This window comes from Lampetra fluviatilis, chromosome 44 (genome assembly GCF_964198595.1).
Source record: "Lampetra fluviatilis chromosome 44, kcLamFluv1.1, whole genome shotgun sequence".
In the NCBI taxonomy this organism is placed as follows: Eukaryota; Metazoa; Chordata; class Hyperoartia; order Petromyzontiformes; family Petromyzontidae; genus Lampetra; species Lampetra fluviatilis.
Window position 1 is genome coordinate 7,667,308 of NC_136318.1, and position 18,451 is coordinate 7,685,758.

General features: G+C 48.2%; 1 protein-coding gene across 2 annotated transcripts in view; it reads left to right on the plus strand.

Annotated features, from left to right (window-relative positions):
• Window positions 1–18,451, plus strand: part of LOC144947352 (leucine-rich repeats and immunoglobulin-like domains protein 3) — a 114,217-nt gene that overhangs the window by 91,261 nt on the left and 4,505 nt on the right. For both annotated transcript variants that reach the window (XM_078876625.1, XM_078876626.1), the window contains 6 exons: window positions 622–799; window positions 1,615–1,896; window positions 3,044–3,251; window positions 5,260–5,534; window positions 7,598–7,759; window positions 16,591–16,788. In XM_078876625.1, the coding sequence (XP_078732751.1) occupies window positions 622–799; window positions 1,615–1,896; window positions 3,044–3,251; window positions 5,260–5,534; window positions 7,598–7,759; window positions 16,591–16,788 (1,303 nt within the window). The remainder of the gene's footprint in view (window positions 1–621; window positions 800–1,614; window positions 1,897–3,043; window positions 3,252–5,259; window positions 5,535–7,597; window positions 7,760–16,590; window positions 16,789–18,451) is intronic.

The window sequence follows — 18,451 nt, forward strand, 5'->3', positions numbered from 1 at the left end:
CATGTTTGTCGAATTACTTGGCGGTGTTTTTAGCGTCAGAGCAAAACAATGAGTATCCGAATAAAACAAATGCACAAGTCTGATCATTACTGTACGGGTCCGATCAGCGTGGCAGTGTTGACCAAACAGGACCTCTCCACACCTCGCTCTGGTGGCGTGAGCAATGAACCACAGGGACGCACCTTCAACTCGGTTGCCTCTTTATTAATTATTATACGAAACTAGAGTTGAAAATGGCAGCCTGCACGCGGCCGAATGCCACCGAATGCGGCAAACCGAACATCAATCGTCGGTCTCTCGGTCTCCAGAGCAACAACAAGCTTGACCACCTGCATGTGAAATTGCAGACGCATGCCAACTGTGCCTTGATCATTCCCGGCCGTGCTCGTTATCGAGGTCACAGGACGGCGGTCATCACTAAATTATTAAACAAAAGTTTTGGTCGCACTCCTCTCGTTGTTTTCCTTGGTTCCGCTGCTGCGTGATCCACCTCCTCGTCAACTGCGACACGGCATCTGTGGACCGCCAAATGAATCTAAACGGCTTAATTGGAACCCATCCAACATTTCCACGGACGTTACCGACTGAAAACGAAGCTAACATCCGCGTCGCTGTTGGCAGGTGGACGCGGAGGTGGAGCGCTTGGAACGGGCCCGTCCCGCGGAAGGCGGCCTAGGTGAGTTCACCTCCTACCTGCACCTGCGCGCCGTCGACTTCCACCACGAGGGCCGCTACCAGTGCATCATCTCCAACTCCTTCGGCTCCTCGTACTCTGGCAAGGCCCGGCTCACCGTGAGCGGTGAGTATTACGCGCGCGCGTTGCAGTTGTTGTTGTTGTTGTTTGTAAATAAATGTTTTTGTTGGGTTAGATCGCGTAAGTATAAATGTGTCGTATCCCTCCCGCCACCCGACACAGGCAGTAAGGTTTGTCGCGTAACACAAAACGCGTCAATTAGTTACTACTTCAGCCCACCGATGTGTTGGAGAGTAAATCCACAACATTTACAATTTGAGTAGTCTGACGTTTCGCTGGTAATTACATCCAGCATCTTCGGGCGATTTGCCAGAATAGTGAAGCAATCCACCGACTTCCGGTCTTAAATAGAGCGAGATGACGTCATCGACGGAACCCAGCGGCAGTGTTTAAACTGTTGTTGCCGTTCTTGTTCATCATCGTCGTTTGTTTCTTCTCGACCGAAGATGACGCTGCTGACTGTCTGGTCCTGCGGGGCCTGCCCAGAGAGTGGTGGTGGTGGTGGTCGCGGGGGGCGGCATGTGTAAAAGTGGCAACGTGCCCCGGGTGTCGCGCAAAAGAAGTGGCCAACAATAGGGCTGTCACATGTTGGCCCGGGCCCCTTCAGGCCCCTCGGGGTGTCTAGAAAACCTAGGAGGCCGATCCTGGTACAAGTCAGCTGCCGCTGGGGCGTTTCCCCTTGGCCAGAGCGCAGCAACAGCAGCAGCAGGCCACTGAGATGGTCGGGACGTGGCGTAACAGGCCTCCGACCTAAGCGCGCAGCACATTGCATCCACCGTGAAACGCTTCGGGTTTCGCGCTTCAACGAGCCGGTCTGCGCTGCCACTCCCGCGCCCGCCCGCTCGTGCGCGTGCGTGCAGTGCTCCCGTCGTTCACCAAGACCCCGGCGGACCTGAGCCTGCGCGTGGGCTCCACGGCGCGGCTCGAATGCGCCGCCGGGGGCCACCCCTCGCCGCAGATCTCGTGGCAGAAGGACGGCGGCACGGACTTCCCGGCAGCGCGCGAGCGGCGCATGCATGTCATGCCCACCGACGACGTCTTCTTCATCGTCGAGCTCAAGGCCGACGACGCGGGGACGTACAGCTGCATCGCGCAGAACGCCGCCGGAACCATGTCGGCCAACGCCAGCCTCTCCGTGCTTGGTACCGGCCATCCGTCTGTCCATTCGTTTGTCTGCTCGTTTGTCCGTCCGTTCGTTTTTCCGTTCGTTTGTCCATTTGTTTGTTTGACCGTTCGTTCGTTCGATTGTCAGTTTTCACACGTTCGTACTTTGTACGCAAACTCGCCGTGCATTGTTGTGGAGCGATAGGTAAACGCATGGGTGGGCAGCATATAAACACAAAAAGTAGTCCATCAGCCAATTGGATTTTCAGGTAAATATTATCCAACAGCATTTGTTTAAGCAAACAAACTCTGGACCTTTTCAGCCACTTGACGTCTAGTCAGCAGAGTAAGGCTTGTAAAATGGTGATGGGTTACCAGATTTTTTCGTCAAGAGCACTACTTCTGAACAATGGGGCTCTGTGCAATGCAACAAAAAACAGCAATATTGTATTGAAGCTCATTATGCATTTTCTCTTTTGCACAAGGGAGAACATTTTTTTTGCAGTAGTTAGGCCAAAGCTGACTGGGTTGGCACTACAGCAGAGTGCTCGAATCACGTTGGTGAAGTTGCGAGGTCAATGCTTGGTTAAGGGGTTGATTCAGCCCAGCTGCTCCCTCGGGTTGTCTAAATAAGTACCACACTATGCAAAGTCACCAGTGAGCATCCCATGGACCCGCCGTGACGATGTCAATCACTGCCCCATGGTCGTCAGACAGAGAGAAGCACCGTCCCACAACTCTCATTCAAACGTTGGCTACATTTTCACTCTGACTGGCGACTTTAAAGTGACTTCCATATTTGCCTACGCGAAATAAACTCACCGCACTATTATTAACCTCTCTCTGCTCTCCGGTGGGAGCCTGGGGCTGGAAGCTATACTGAGATGTCAGCAACACCGGCTCGGTTCTCCAACCACCACGGGACGTTAACCCCCCCCCCCCTCCCCAAGCCACCCAGCCGTACCTCCGAGGCACGGCGACGCTTTTAATTATTCACCGCCGAATCGTGCCTCATTTTTCAAGGGCGAGATTCGGGGCCACGACGCTGTCGCTGACGGCCGAATCGCGACAGGTGTCAGCTCGCGCGCGCGCGCACATTGGCGGGTGGCGGTGGCGGTGGTGGCAGCGGCGATGGCCCCCGGCGGTAGCAGCAGCTGATCCGGCGGCGCGTTTCCTTTCGCGCAGAGACGCCTTGGCTGCTGAGGCCGGTGAAGGACCGTGCAGTGGCCGCGGGGGAGACGGCCGTGCTGCAGTGCATCGCCGGCGGGAGCCCCCCGCCTCGCCTCAACTGGACCAAGGACGACGCGCCGCTGCTGCTCACCGAGCGGCACTTCTTCGCCGCGAGCTACCAGCTCCTCGTCATCGTCAACTGCGGGCCCGAGGACACCGGAAGGTGAGATTTTCCCCTCGCTCCCAGGCATGTCAAGAGGAAAGGTGAGGCAAGCAGGCGGGCGGGCGGGCGGGTAGGCAGAGGGAGAGACCAGAGGTAGGCTGCAAGGCATACGGACAAGCTACTACTACTATACTACTATTTTTATATTACCAGGTAAGGCCCACTGAGCTATATATTTTCTTTTTTTCCGGAAGCGACCACAAATGATATCTCAACAAAGTGGCTTATCACACCATGGAAATTTATAGTAGCCAAATGCTCTCAACGCATGTTGATTCTCAATGTGGAGACGAAAAATCCACGCGACCAGAGGGAGAAACATGAAAACTCCAAATATACAGCAGCCGTCAGCATCGGGATCGAACCCATGACCTCCTTCATACCAGACGAGGTAGCTAAGATTTTGCCACGGTGGCACCCAGACAGATAAGCAGAGAGGTAGTTAGGCAGAGGGGCAGACAAGCAGGCCAGTGGACAGGAAGGGAGAGAGGGGCAAACAGGGCGAGGAATACAGCGGGGAGGCAGACAAGCAGGACAGGCAGCTAGGCAGACAGACTACTGAGAGGGAAAAGCAAATATGTGATATTGTCTTCAAGGAGAAAAAAAGCAGAGGGAGCAGCAAGAGATGCAGACAGTAGTCAATGTCTTCAACTCTCAGATGGCTTTTGGGTTTGCTGTTGGCAATCTTGAGCCGGTGGTTTTGTGACATTGCCGCATTCCTACGGTGGGATCAATATCCCTAAAGCACAATCACCGTTGGCTTCCCACAAAGTATGAACCCAGAGTGATGACGATGATGATAGGCCGAGTGGGAATTCCACATTCCTGTGGCAGATCGCATTCTATCCTTGGGCTAACCGCATCCAACAACATTGTACACAAGCCGCACACTGTATACCATCTGTTCCATTTTCCATTTAGACATGTGCATGCACGTGTGCAATGCTTCCATAATTAATTATTTTAAAGTTTTTATTTTCTTTATTTATAAGCAGACATCTTGCCTTAATAGCCCTTTACTTAATTATAAATATAAGGAATATATTTGTTGCCGTACGCCTTCCCGGCTCTCACGAGTGTCCTGTTAATTCTATTCATTTCCAAAGGAACCCGGGACAGTGAGGGTGGAAATGACCCCCACCCATTAGACAGATTTTTATTTTATTTTAACCCAGCAACTGTTTTTCCCTCGTAAAGTATGAAATAACCAAACCGCCACATTGTCAACATGATATTTTTCTTGGCACGAGGCAAGCTTCTGTTGCCAGTTTGCTAAAGTTTGTGTGAAATGTCCACCACCTATTTATTGGGGGGGGGGGGGGAGGTGGGTGACTGAGTGACTCCGCTGAGATCCTGGGTTGGGTTCAACATTTCAGGCACCTGTGATTTATACCGGGTTCTCAATTACGACAAAAAAAACCCATCATGTTACATTTGATTCTGCAGTAAATTTTTGGTCTAAATTCCTACTCTGAGAAATGAAGTGGGTGGCAAAAGTGTGTTTCCTTTTATTGCTTGGAGCGGACGTCGCTTCAAAGGGGGATGGTGGGTCTCAGAGGTAGCTCTGTGATATCCGCTTCCCTCGGCTGTTCCTCTAACACAAAGGGCGTTGCAATACATTCTGTTCTCCTACAACGCGGTAGTTGCGTTCTGGAAGAACACCGCATTATGGAAAAATTGCGTTATAATAAATAACATCGTTTAAAGCACAGTCCGCGATTACACACGAGATGCGTACGCAGGCTGAGCAAAGACTGAGGTGCATGGGTAGTGCTCTAGAAGCATCCAGCAGCATCCCACCCTGTGCGATGCAACGTCTAGGCAGCCGCACGACCGCGTATCTTTACTCGCGCGACGCACTTCCGTTCGCTCGAACGAGTTTTCAAAAAAGATGTCTTCCCTAATATACTCATCGCGTTTCATGTCCAATTCGCGTGATGAAAGCACGTGGCGTTTTAGGAGAACAGGACTGTACTCTGCGACAATGTGGGTGGTCGGGCGCCGGCAGGTACACGTGTGAGCTGTCCAACACGCTGGGCACGATGCGTGGCCACGCCTTCCTGAGCGTGCTGCCTCCCGGCGACTGCCCTCTGGCCGTCCCCGACGGCTCGGCGAGCGGCGGCGGCGGCTCGGCGCACGGCACCCTGGGCGGCGACGCCAGCACCACGGTGGGCGTGGTGGTGATCGCCGTCGTGTGCTGTGTCGTGGGCACCTCCGTCGTGTGGGTGGCCATCATCTACCACACCCGGCGCAAGACCGAGGCCTTCGGCGTCAGCGGCTCGGGCAAGTCTGCGTGCGCGTGTGCGCGCGCCGCGATCGTGATCATTAACAGGCGAACCCTGACTTACGAACACCCGCACTTACAAACACCCGACTTATGAACACTCGACTTACGAACACCCGACTTATGAACACCAACACTTACGAACACCCGACTTATGAACACCCACACTTACGAACAACCACACTTACAAACACCCACACTTACGAACACCCACACTTACGAACACTCGACCTATGAACATCCGCCTTACGAACACCCGACTTATGAACACCCGCACTTATCAATACCCAACCTACGAACACCCAACTTACGAACACCCGCTGATAAAGAGATCTGGACAGATGGAAATATCCGTTCATAGACAGAAGGGAAGAGGAAGGTCTTGAAACCTGGATTTTAAAAGAGAGTTGGAGTCAGCAGTGTGTCGGGTGACATCATCTCCATTGGACACAACAAGGAGCCAATGGTTTAAATTCCACATTCCCAAGATGGAGGCCAGCCGTAGTACAACCTACTGGTGACGTACTACAGTGGTATCTATTTTTCTCGACCCCAGAATGGCGATTCCTTGAATAGAACCCTCACCAGGGGTTTGAACTCGTCCATTTCCAAATTGGAGTCGAGCTTGTGTTGCAGAACCGTCCAAATTGTATGTATGGATATTTGACTTCTGTGCGTAGTCAACCGGGCTAATCGGAGGTGGGAGGAAGGACAACAAACTAAATACTTAGAGCAGTTCTGAATAGATTAATTTTCTATTTTGTATCGTGATGTAGTTAATAGTATTGTAGTGTGTCATAGTGTAGTGTATATTAGTGGGGAGCGGTAATGTAGTGGATAACATGCTGCGCTATGAACCCGCTCACGGCCAACACCAGTGACGATTATCTAAACCGGTCCTGGGCCTCCCCTAGGTCGACTCAGCCTCAAAATGAGTACCTGGTGCGCTTTGTAAACATCGCCACTGGGAAGACAAAGGCGGTTGGGCGTGGTGCTGGCCATCCACCCCCTCGTGTACCATTCCGGCCTTCATCGGTGCTCGCTAACTGCACTTGCCCCTACAGTCTGTTAAGGCTATATGGGGGATCTTTGTCTTTGTATATTAGTGTATAGTGTAGTGTGTATTGTGGTGTATGTTGAACTTCTTTCGCACCGTACGTAGCCAACCGTACTAACCGGAGGTGCGGGTGAAGGATAACAAACTAAACACAAAAAGCAGATGAGATTAAGCTTCGAGATAACATATTTGCAAGTGGATAGTGCACGTAAAAATGTATTATGTTATCGTCATATTTCAGCGTCTCAACAGAAAGAAGCAAAAGAGAGCACCTGGGTGGCTTCTTGGCCCGTCAACTTTGAGAAAAATGGCCTCGTTAAAGTCCGGAAATTATAGAGTAGTAGTTGTGTCAATACTGTAGTTTGAAATCGAACAGAGACCCAGACCATTCACGACAAAGATGGACACCTTTGAAAGGTCCCGCATTCTCAGGTTTATTAAATCCAAATATGAATCCCACGTGCTCAACGATGACCTCTATACGATGTGCACATGCATTGGTCATCACGGACAGAGGCTTTAGCAGGTGCCCGTTGCAGAATGTCAAGAAATCGGGACCTCTAAGGTCAATTTACTTAACAAACAAGGAACAAATAGGGTGGGTAATAGCTTACGTACACGGAGAAAGTTTGTGTGTTTTATTTGCGAAGGGCGTTTGGATCAGAACTCTGTGTTTGTATACCAAGCAATGCACTTCGTGAAATATTTAATGCCCATTTTTTTTGTTTGCGAAGAGTGCTTCATGTATAGACAATGACGCTGATTAAGATCAGCGTTGACTCGAGGTTATAGCTACAGGTAATGACTAAAATTGATGAAGATTTTTTTTCCTTTCCAGAAGAGTTTTTTTTTTACTTGAGATAAAACAATATAAATGTTGATTTTAATTGTGCACAGTGAAAGACACATCGTGTGCGTGACAAAAGGTGACGGGAACTTGACACGTAGCTTAAAGTACTGTTCACACTTTTTTTATTCTTAATTGTTTTTCATATCTATTTGCAGATGAGACATTTGTTTCCCCGGATGTACCAAGTTATCTGGCCTCTCAGGGAACGCTGTCAGAACACCACCATAAGCTCAATGGGCACTCCGAAATAAACAACACAAACCCACTCATGTCCAGCTCAACGAACAGAGGCCTGCTCCACCCAACCGCCACAAGAGGTTTGCCGCCCTCCATTCACCCATTCACTGTTTGTTTTCAATGCAATTCATCCGTGAATGCCTTCCCTGAGCATCATGGGACCCCGGGAACATGAAGCATGTTATTATTTGATGGATTGCTGCCGTGGCATAACGGTTAGCACACTGGACTTGCAATCCAAAGGTTGCTGGTTCAATTCCATCTCCTGGCATGACAATTTAATTACTAACTATTTTTATTTAATTGTATTAAGGCCCCCTGAGCTATATAGCTCTTTTTCAGAAGCGTCCTGGCTATCACAAATAATAGCTCAACGAAGTGGCTTACGTGGAAATCTATTGCAGCCAATTACTCTTAAACACACGTTGATTCTAAATGTGGAAGGAATAACCGGGAGACCCGGAGAAAAATCCACGCGACCACGGGGAGAGAAACATGCAAACTACAGGCGTCAGGGTTGGGATCGAACCGACGTCCTCCTGTATACCAGGCGAGGTTGTTAATATCTCACCACCGTGGTGCTAAGTTAAAAATATGGTGCAAGTTTTTTTAATCTCCCCCGCCTCTGTCCACCGAGCAGTGTGTTCACTGCAGTTATATAGGTCACATGTGGTTAGATGACGTGGGGGTACTCTTACCTCTTTCAATATGTCTGGCCAGCGTAGAAGAGTAGGCCAAGTGCCCTCTAGAGGGGCTCTGTAAAGCTCCCTCTAGTGGAGGCCCTTCCTCTAGCAGTAGTGTGAGCAAGCAATTGCCGGGCTGCACCTTCTAACTTCATCACGCTGGTCAGTGTGGGTCGATGAATGGGTAAATGGAGATTGGATGGGTGGGGGGCGTGGTGCAGAACCGGTTAGGATATCACTCGTCACAACCATGGCTGGGAATCTAACTTTGGGTGGCCGGGTTCTTAGCACCGTACGCTAACCGCTGCACTACTTGCTGCACCCCCCCTCCCCCCCGAGAGACTGCATCTAACCGTGATGATGTGGCGTTGGCATTCTGGGCGCGGGCGACGTTTGTGTCCGTGCGGTATCATAGCGACCTCGCGAAAAAAACAAAAAATGCGCGTTTTTTTTTTGCACGGTTATTTGCAGAGGCACATTTTCAACCAAAAAAAATGTCTCGCCAAAAAAAAAACAACGCCCCCCTCCATACTGACCCCCCCCCCCACTCCCCACAATGAGCTTGTGGGCTCTGTCCGTACAATTCCTAAGGCCTGCCCTCTGACATTCACTCGCTCCGCACCGTGACAAAACCACCTGGGTCAGCTCGCAGAGCGGTGAGAACCCGCGACCACGAGCAGCAACGCGGAAATAGGATTTGAGCAACAACAGAAAATGTGGGGGGGAGAGGGGGTTTATCGGCGCAGCCCTGCAATTTGCTTGCTCACGCCGCTGCTAATGGAAGGGCCGAGCTCATCCTGATGATTTGGAAAGGGGGATGGGAAGTGTCCACACTTCACCCCACCACGCAGCGGCCTGCCGATCAACTAAACCGCGTTATTGCCATTTATATTGCTGGGCGGACGGAGACAAGGGGATTTTAAACAACGACGTGGAATCAGAGTCGGAATATTTATTTTTACTGGAGGAATCAGATTTCCAGTAGGGGCCGGTAAGAACGTTACAACAACAAACAGTACACGCACACGATAGTAGCGCAAACTACAATAAAGGTTAACAAATCACCTGAACACACAAAAGTTTAAATTGCGTATTGAAATGAAGAACAAATAAGCACGATGTATGTTCACTGATTCACGGCCTCCCATTCACAGCCCACACTTACCCAGCATGGTACAACATCAGAATCAATATAATTATTTATACCGGAGGAATCCGATGAGCTATGAAGCTCTTTTTTAACAGATGTCCATTGGGGGCTGCTAAGAACGTCACAACAAATAATACAAATAAAACACGATAGGAGTGTAAAGTACAATGAAAGTAAACAAATCACCCAACACAGACAAATCAAACTAAACCATCCCCATCCTAATAATATGGGTTTTCCCCTTTTTTCTGGCAACAAAACTGAAACCTTTTTAGGAGGATTCATGTCTGCATTGACCACAATACTTGCAGTCGAAATGCAAACAAAAAACATACTATGATAATATATTGGCATTGTCCTTGAAACTGATTGGTCCACACCAAGGGACGGCTTTCTTTTGAGCCTCGACCCAATTAGTGCTCGAACAGAGGACGCCAAAATGCGTACAGCAGTACATCCTACCAGGCAAAGCCCACTAAGGTATTCACTTATTTTTCGAACTGGCGATCCGTATTGCAAGCCCATTGTGATAATCATGAAATAATGGCAGCATCCCAAGCAGCTACATCGATACATGGATGCCAGCGGTGAGTAAGCGAACGCTAACGAGGCATGCTGTACCCTCACATTAAATGTGGTTCATGTTCAAGCGACTTACAATTAAATGCCTGTGCTTTTCTTTCTCTCGACATTTTTTTGTGTTTTTAAACAAACCCAATCATCCTTGTCAGCAAATACGCGAGTCAATAATGCAGTTGTGACACGTCACGTTATAAATCAGCACTTGACTCCTTTGTCATTGCCATCAATCAACATCCTCAGTCTTCAATCATTAACCACAGCAGATAATATTATTGGACCTTAATGTGATAGAAAAAACGTATGAGCGTGTGGGCGCGTTGTGTAAATGTGTGGAGTGGTGGCGCAATGGTTAGCGTGCTGTGCGATTTTCCAGGCCACCCGAGTTCGATTCCCACTCAGGATTAATAAAAGTGGTGAATATTTGAACCCGTCCTGGGACCTCGCCTAGGTCGACTCAGCCTCAAATGAGTACCTGGTGCGGCGTGTAAACATCGTCACTAGGGAGACAAATGCGCCGGGCGTGGTGCTGGCAACCCACCCCCTCGTGTGCCGTGCCGACCTTCATAGGTGCTGCCCGCTAACAGCACTTGCCCCAACAGGACATTAGGGCTACACGGCGGATCTTTGTGTAAATGTCTGTGGAGTGTGGTGAATCTGGTAAACGTATTCATTGCATTTCACTATGTGATTATTAAATGTCTCCAAGCTGGTGAGGTTAATGGTGTTAATGAAACACACACGCCGTGCAGATCAAATGATAGTTTGTGTCACCAGTATGGGTATTTACAGATGAGGTGTATTTATGCGTACAAATTTAATTCGAGATTATATCTGGGTTTATTTATTTTTTGTCCTGCAGGCTTTCACCTCTCGCAGAATCAGATCATAGATCAAGGTTCACTAGTCACCCAGTAAGAAACCCGCAAATCCATGAAGGCGCATGTGCAACGCCGTAACTCAAGCCATTTCTACGCCATCCTTGATCCCATTGAGAATGGCGTGCCCTCCGAGGCCTTTGACGGCTCACAGGAGCCGCGTGTCACGTGATCTCATAGTAGTCCTCTGTTTGTCCGACAAAGCGTTATCCGAGTTTCAAGATTATTTTTTTTTCAAGGAAGGCCCTGCGTGTCCCGGGATGTCACAATCCCTCGTTTATTCTTGAGCGCTTTCGCCAACGGTCGGAAACAGCTGAAAACCCACACCCATGACGGAGCTGCACCGCTCAGAAATCCGTACAGATGTGGTCGGCAGCCTGCCTGCCGTACGGACGTAGCAGTCGTCTCCTCGCCAACGCCGCAGCTTGGCGGTTTCACGTCGCGCCGGCGTGACGATCCGATCCGAATCGGCTGCGGCAGTGTTCTTCACTCATTTTCAAAGGGGGCGGTCGAGGGGGGGCACTTTGGCCGATTAGACATCATCATTGTGTGAGGGCCGCCACACATTTGAAACCATTGGGGGTTTGAACGCACGATCGTGATAGGGGCGGTGTTTTCACTATTTGTGTATTACTTTTTGGTTCTTTCGGTCAAACGTCGTGATTTAGTTATTTTTATTTTATTTTCACCTACGTGACTTTACCGAAAGAACCAAAGAGTATGGATCCTTGCAGTCACGAAAACTTCAAATCTATAATTATTTCTGAATTGTCGGGCGGGGGTGGGGGGGGGGAGGGCGCTAAAGGCCTTGCAACGAAGAACACACTGTGCACCGTGGAAGTTCCCGATCTCGGGCGTGATCCGCCAACTCCACGAGCAGTTCCGGCTTGCAGGCGCGCCACGTCGCCGCCGACCGCGCCCGATTGTGCAAGCGCACGTTGAACGTCCCCCGTGCCGCACGTAGCCGACCGTGCTAATCGGAGGTGCGGGGGAAGGAAAACGAGCCCCAAAAAAAAAAAAACCCCTCCGCCACCTGCCCGAGATTTGAAACGCCGTCCGCTTGCGCGCGTACCCACCGAGTCGCGGAAAAGAAACCAATTTTTTTTTTATAATTAAACAAGTAAGCCCGGGAGGCTGCCATGAGCTCGCAGTGCTGCCCCCGCAGATTGCTCAGACAAGATCGCGTGCATCTCCATAATCATTACGGAATGCGCGCTCGAGGATCACGCCAGAGGCAACCCTGCGCAGATGTCTGTCGCAGAGGGCCCCTTCGGAAATATGCGCCGGCGCCGACCTGCGACCTCTGAGTGAGCGCGCTCGGCAGATGTGCGTCAGAAATTCATCTGCGCTCCATTCCGCGCTTGGCCCCAACTGTCTGCTAGCAGATGGTTGCGTTAGACCGTGACGGATCCCTGGCTTAAGAACCACCCCACTGTACCCATCTCGCCGAGCGGACAGCTCTCTTCTTCTTTCTTTTTTTTTTGGACGTCCCTTCATTTTCGCCTGCTACTGTGAGTGAGCCCCGTGCATTCTAGATGTGAAGCTTTCGTGACTGCAAGGATTCATATTCTTAGGTTTTTTCGGTAAAGTCACTGTGACGGTTCCACCTGAAGACGGAAGCTTGTGTTGCCTCCGAAACGTCGTGTTTTTTATTTATTTTATTTTTACTTTTATTCATTTAAATTTTTTACCTACGTGACTTTACCGGAAAAAACCTAAGAATATGAAGCCCCGTGCATGTATGTGCACGCGCGTGTCCATGCGCATAAGTAGTAGGGAGCTGTGGCGCAAAGGTTTTCGCGCATTGCTCTGTGAAGCCGGCAACCCGAGTTCGATTCCCGCTTAAGGCCAATAACGGTGGCGGATATTTGAACCTGTCCCTGGTCGACTCAGCCTTAAATGAGTACCTGGCGCCACGTGTAAGCTTCACCACTGGGGAGTTAAATGTGGCCTGGTGTGGTGTTGGCCACACCACCCCCTCGTGTGCCTTTGCCAGCCTTCATAGGTGCTCGCTAACAGCACTTTCCCCAACAGTCTGTTGAAAGTTTATACGGGGCATCTTTATCTTTGTAAATGTTGGTGGCGCAGTGAACCTGATGTCCTGGCTAAAATTTCCACCCATGGATAACATCGGTGGCAAGTGGGCCATGAACCCTGTGCTCATTCTTCCCTGAGTTGACTCGGCTTTAAAATGAGTACATTGCGCAGTCTATAAACACCATCATCGTCATCACCAGGGAGAGAAAAAGCTGCTGGGTGCAGTGCAGACCAAAGTACTACCTCGTGCACAGCCCTGCCATTACATTACCCTCAACCCCTTATCAGTGCCCGACCTTATAACAGACCAACTTAGATCCTGATAATTCTCAACGTTCATCCAACAAAGTCCCATCACGAGGGAGAAACACAAACAAATTGAATCGTTTTTTTGCTCCCGTTTGACAAAAAAATCAATGTTGGCCGTATTGAAATGGCTGTACGCCGTATGGACCTGAAAACTCAATTTTCCTGGACATGAATATGGGTAAGCCGTATGGGTTGACAGTTCTGCCTTTAATAGATGCTCACTTAACAGCACTCGCTCCCATAATCTGCTAAAACGAGGCTATGTGGAAATTCCTTGATATTTGGTACATTTCGAACGCCAACAAATATTGTAGTTTCGTTTTATTTCCGTGTCGTGCGTGAACGGAATGCACAATCTGGGCGTCTGTGCCCTTGGAAAGTCTCCCTCGCATGGTATTGAAATGTCCGTCCAATCGTCACAACGTCTTTCCACTCGGCGGATTTTTTTTTCAAAACATCTCATTGTAAAAGACGGTTGTCATGTTTATTTATTTCATCATGAATTCACACCATGTTTTAAACAACAACATTGATTGCATCCCATTTACCCCCTTTAATTGTATTTTAATAGGCTACTGTAATTTGTGAAATGAGGTGGACACAACTGTGAGATGAGTGACAACATTGCGAAATGTTGTCACTTAGTGGTGGTGGCGGGTTTAACAACAAATTTATATTTACCCGATCTAACTCAAAAACGTCTGTTATGCATAATACGGGTCGTGAAAGCCTCCTGCGTGTTAAATTAATATTGCGAAAGATCAGCTAAACACATATTAAGGACTACTTTTTAAAAATTCCTATTCACTTCTTAGCCAGAGACACACGCAATTACTTGTTGTAGTTATTGAGCTATTGCTAACCCTTTGCAATTCGACTAAACATGGATAATTAAGAACTTTTGGCATGTTAATTCAGGGCATTGTGAGACCTTGATCCTGAAATGTGCCATGCGAATGGAATGTTGTTTTCTTAATATCAACAAAGTTCAATTTTTACATGATTCCACATTCGTATTAATAACAAGAAGTGTCTTGACTTTAAGTTGTGACGTGCGGAAATTGAAATCGATAGCGCATTTAAATCGTTGCACAATTGCGATTCAAACATATTGCAGAAATGAGGATAGCGTACCACCCAGGAGCGTCATGTAGCGGTGCTGCCCAGAAAGATGTACGGATGTTGAACTTCTTTCGTGCTAATCGGAGGGGCGCAAACTTGTATTGGATATTTAAATTATCTTATGGAGAATTGTATAAGATATTTGTTATTGATGCATCGAGCAGAAACCCAGCGCATGCAGGCACAAATACAAATTTGAATACGAATAATACTACTACTACTAACATTTCCAAGATAAATGTGCAGCCCTGAATTATTTAATCACGCTGCTTCTGGCGGAAGGGCCTGCATTATTACGAGCTCTAGGGAGCCTCATTGAAGAGGGTGTTTTGGCCTACTCTTCCACGTTAAGCTCAGCCGTCTTTGAATGCCACCATCGTTCATGGATACTGCAGCAGGCACTCGATATTTACCGGAACAAACATTTTTCCCGACGATGCATCTTTGCCTGTCGAGAGGTTTCCAATTCTGCCAATGTGTTGCTGGGGGTTACATAAGCAACGACAAAGGCGACAGGAAAATATAGACCACTTCAGTGGAATACAATTTTCAAGGAACGATTGGCAAACTTGCGAAAGTCAGAAGCGCCGGTGGGTGTGGCACAGAGAGAGATAAGTGCAACGCTTTCTTGTTGTCTGGATCGGTGCGTACAGGTGGGAGAAAATACTTATGCCCAGGGTAGGAATTGATTTTGTCCAAGAATGTAATTTTGTCTGGAGCCCAGGTGTGCAGATAGGTTGGATCGGTAGGAGTGAGCGTGGCGGTACGTGACGCGAGTGTGGCGATTATGGTTTCTGAGCGGCATCAAAAGAATATAAATTAAATGCAAACAATATAATTACATACAATAGAATAATGTACATACTGTAAACTTTGGGATGTACCGTAATGTAATGTTTAATGTACATATCCAAAACATTAACTGATGCACATATACAACACAGTATGGGTCATCAGCCATAATCTCTGTACACTGCTGGATGGAGGCCTCTGAAAAGCTACGACCACCTTATAATCGTGTGATGCAACACTGCGTCTTGCGTGTGCCGTAAGCAAGTGTGCAGATGAGGCTGGGAACCTAGGAGGGCTTTATATGAAAACCGCACGAAAAAAACGAACAATGTATATACAAAACAGATTTTTCAATCAATTAAACAAAGCATACTAATTACAATTAAACATGTTGAACTCAGTGTTCAAAAAAACATGTTTGTTTTCGTGTGCACATGTGTATGTAGGTGTAAGTGTGTGTCTATGATGGGGAGTGGTAGTGTCTCGTTTAGTGCGCTGCGCTACGAACCCGGACACCATAGTTCGATTACCGCTCACGGCCAACAACTATGTCGACTCAGCCTCGAATGAGTACCTGGGTGCGGTGTGTAGTAAACATCGCCACTTGGGAGACAAAGGCGGCCAGGCGTGGTGCTGGGCACCCACCCCTTCATGTGCCACAGTGCCGGCCTTCATAGGTGCTCGCTAACAGCACTTGCCCCAACAGTTTGTTAAGGCCATATGGGGGATCTTTGTCTCTGTATGATGGTGGACTTTTTAAAACATTGCTTCACGCAAAATATAAGACTGTATTCGTACATTTGTGTGTGTCAGAGAGAGAGTGTTTCATTATGAATGGTGCTGGTCTATGAACACCGGATTGAAGAAAATGTTTTTGCAATATGTTTTACGATGGATAGCCCCCAAATATTTCACCGTTTTTGTGCTTGATGGCTTTGTGTGACAATGGTCGTAGTGGTGTTAATTAAGTTCTCACCACCCCCCCCCCCCCGAAAAAAACTAGTTAAAATAAATGATAAATGTGTGTGTGGGCGTGTGTTTCCAATGCAGTGCAGAAATATTTTCAGACTTGGCACTGTAAGGCATTGCAGACTGGACTGCATTCACACTCTTGGACTCTTATGCTACTAATTTAGTGGGGAAAAACGTCCAAAAATGTCTCTAATTACAGCTGGGCAACCAATTAAAAAAACATATTTTTCCGAGGTTAAGTGGATTAAGTGTTTTAACTGTTTATCAATTAAAATAATATTCCCTTGCGTGCGTGTGCGGTGATTGTGAGAAGCTGGACACAGTGAGAGAGAAAAAAAAGCACTTCAAAGGATTTTTGCTTTTTTGAAATGCTGTTCTTTTCCTAACAGGTGGTCAGACTGATTCAGTGCAGCTGTGCTCAGACTGCTTGGACAATACTGCGCCGTACGCCAACGAGAGGCACGGCCAAGTATGCGGTGCGGGCGTGGGAGAGGATGAACAGGAATCAGACCTTGATCAGGCACTTTCAGCCCAACCTCCGTGGACTACCGCTGGGGTCCTTCCGGTTGACGTGGCATCTGTTTCAGGTGGGTTTGTTCGTTAGTTAATATTCAAACGTCGCTTGCATGAGCTAGTGGCCTATGAGGGCACAATGTTCCCGGGGCATGCAGGAGTCCAATTGTTGACCTCCGCCTTGGTACGGTTGGCTACGTACGGTGCGAAAGAAGTTCAACGTACGTACACACAATTGGGTCGGTGTTTAGACAGTAAAGGACGAATTGGACACGAATACAGAGTACTATGTTTGCATGTAAAAAAAAAACTACGTTTTAGAAAAATGTAATTGACAGATGTTAACAATGAATTATGTACATTGATATACTTTCATGCATAGATGGTTCGTCCCACGGCTATACTCAATGCGTATCAAATTAGTTCATCAGAATATTTCTGTATACTGAAAGAATCCGATGGGCTATAAAGCAATTTTTCACAGATGTCCAATTGCCAAGTTTCGAGACATTGCAGCCCAGGGCATGTTTTCCGCACATCTATGAAGCACTGAGAGAGGATGACTCCCGAGTATGGATATCGCTTGGACCACTTGGCCACGTGGTCAATTATTATTATTAAAGCTCATCTCCTAGCATCAGCAGGCATAACAGCAAAAGCTGTAACAAACGTGGAGGCCAATTCGAGATGGCACACACTCCTACGTTCAACATCAGTTGCACAATAAAAACCAAAACTTTGGAGGTTTTGGACATGGACGCAGAGTTGAATTGACTTACTCGCCTCGTGCGAAATTCACGGGGACCGGCAGTGTGGAGGCCTCCTGCCACCACCCACCCTACGGCGGATTCATTGAGCCTTTAAATAGCTAAGGGCTCAGTTACTCCCCTTGTTTATAGTTACAAAAAGGCAGCCGGGCATGAGACTCTTTAGGGGCAGTGTCAGCTGCTGCACATCAGCCGCGGCGTTTCGTGAAAAGGTACAGGCACACCTGTCAACCCCTCCAACGAGATACAAAACTTCTCGCTCCGCCACTCTTTAAAAAAAAACACGGGGTTTGTTTTGTGTGTGTGTGTTAAAGTTTTCTGCATCTTGTCGTAACCTGCTGCGTCTTGTAACTTTTATCGCAGTTTTGTGTAGGCCCACCCACCCCCCTGGACACAGCCCAGATTTGCTTGTGCTCTGTTGGTGTTGTGTGCGCTGCGGTGTGGATTGTCCTGCTGTGTGTATGTCGAGTATTATTTATATTGTAAGCTACCCGCCGCCTCCTCGTGTGTGCCGTATGACAGCGCGGATTGGTTTTCCCCGACAACTTTATTTCCTAAGAGTTCGAACTTTGGCGGGTGGGAAAGGCTTCGCGATTCGATCGATCTATCTATTCCAAAAAAACAAAAGCCGAGTCGCCCGCGTTCACATTTTAAGAAGCTTGCAGCAACAACAAAAATGTAAGCCAGCGTTGACCTAATTCTGATAGCTCGTAATCTGTTTACATGGTAAAACAAAGGGTTTATGGGCTCTTTAAGCTTGCAAAAGAAACCGAAACGCTCAATTGAAGTCCACCTATCTGTAACATAAGAAGGATTACGAATGAGAGGAGGGGGTATCCATGGGGCTTTTTTTGCCAGCATGAGTTGTGTTAAGATGTTATAACACCAAATCGATACTTTTTACTAGGCATCAGAGTCTGCATTGCCCACGCGTACTTGTGGCAGAACATGCAAACGAACACGCTCTGAT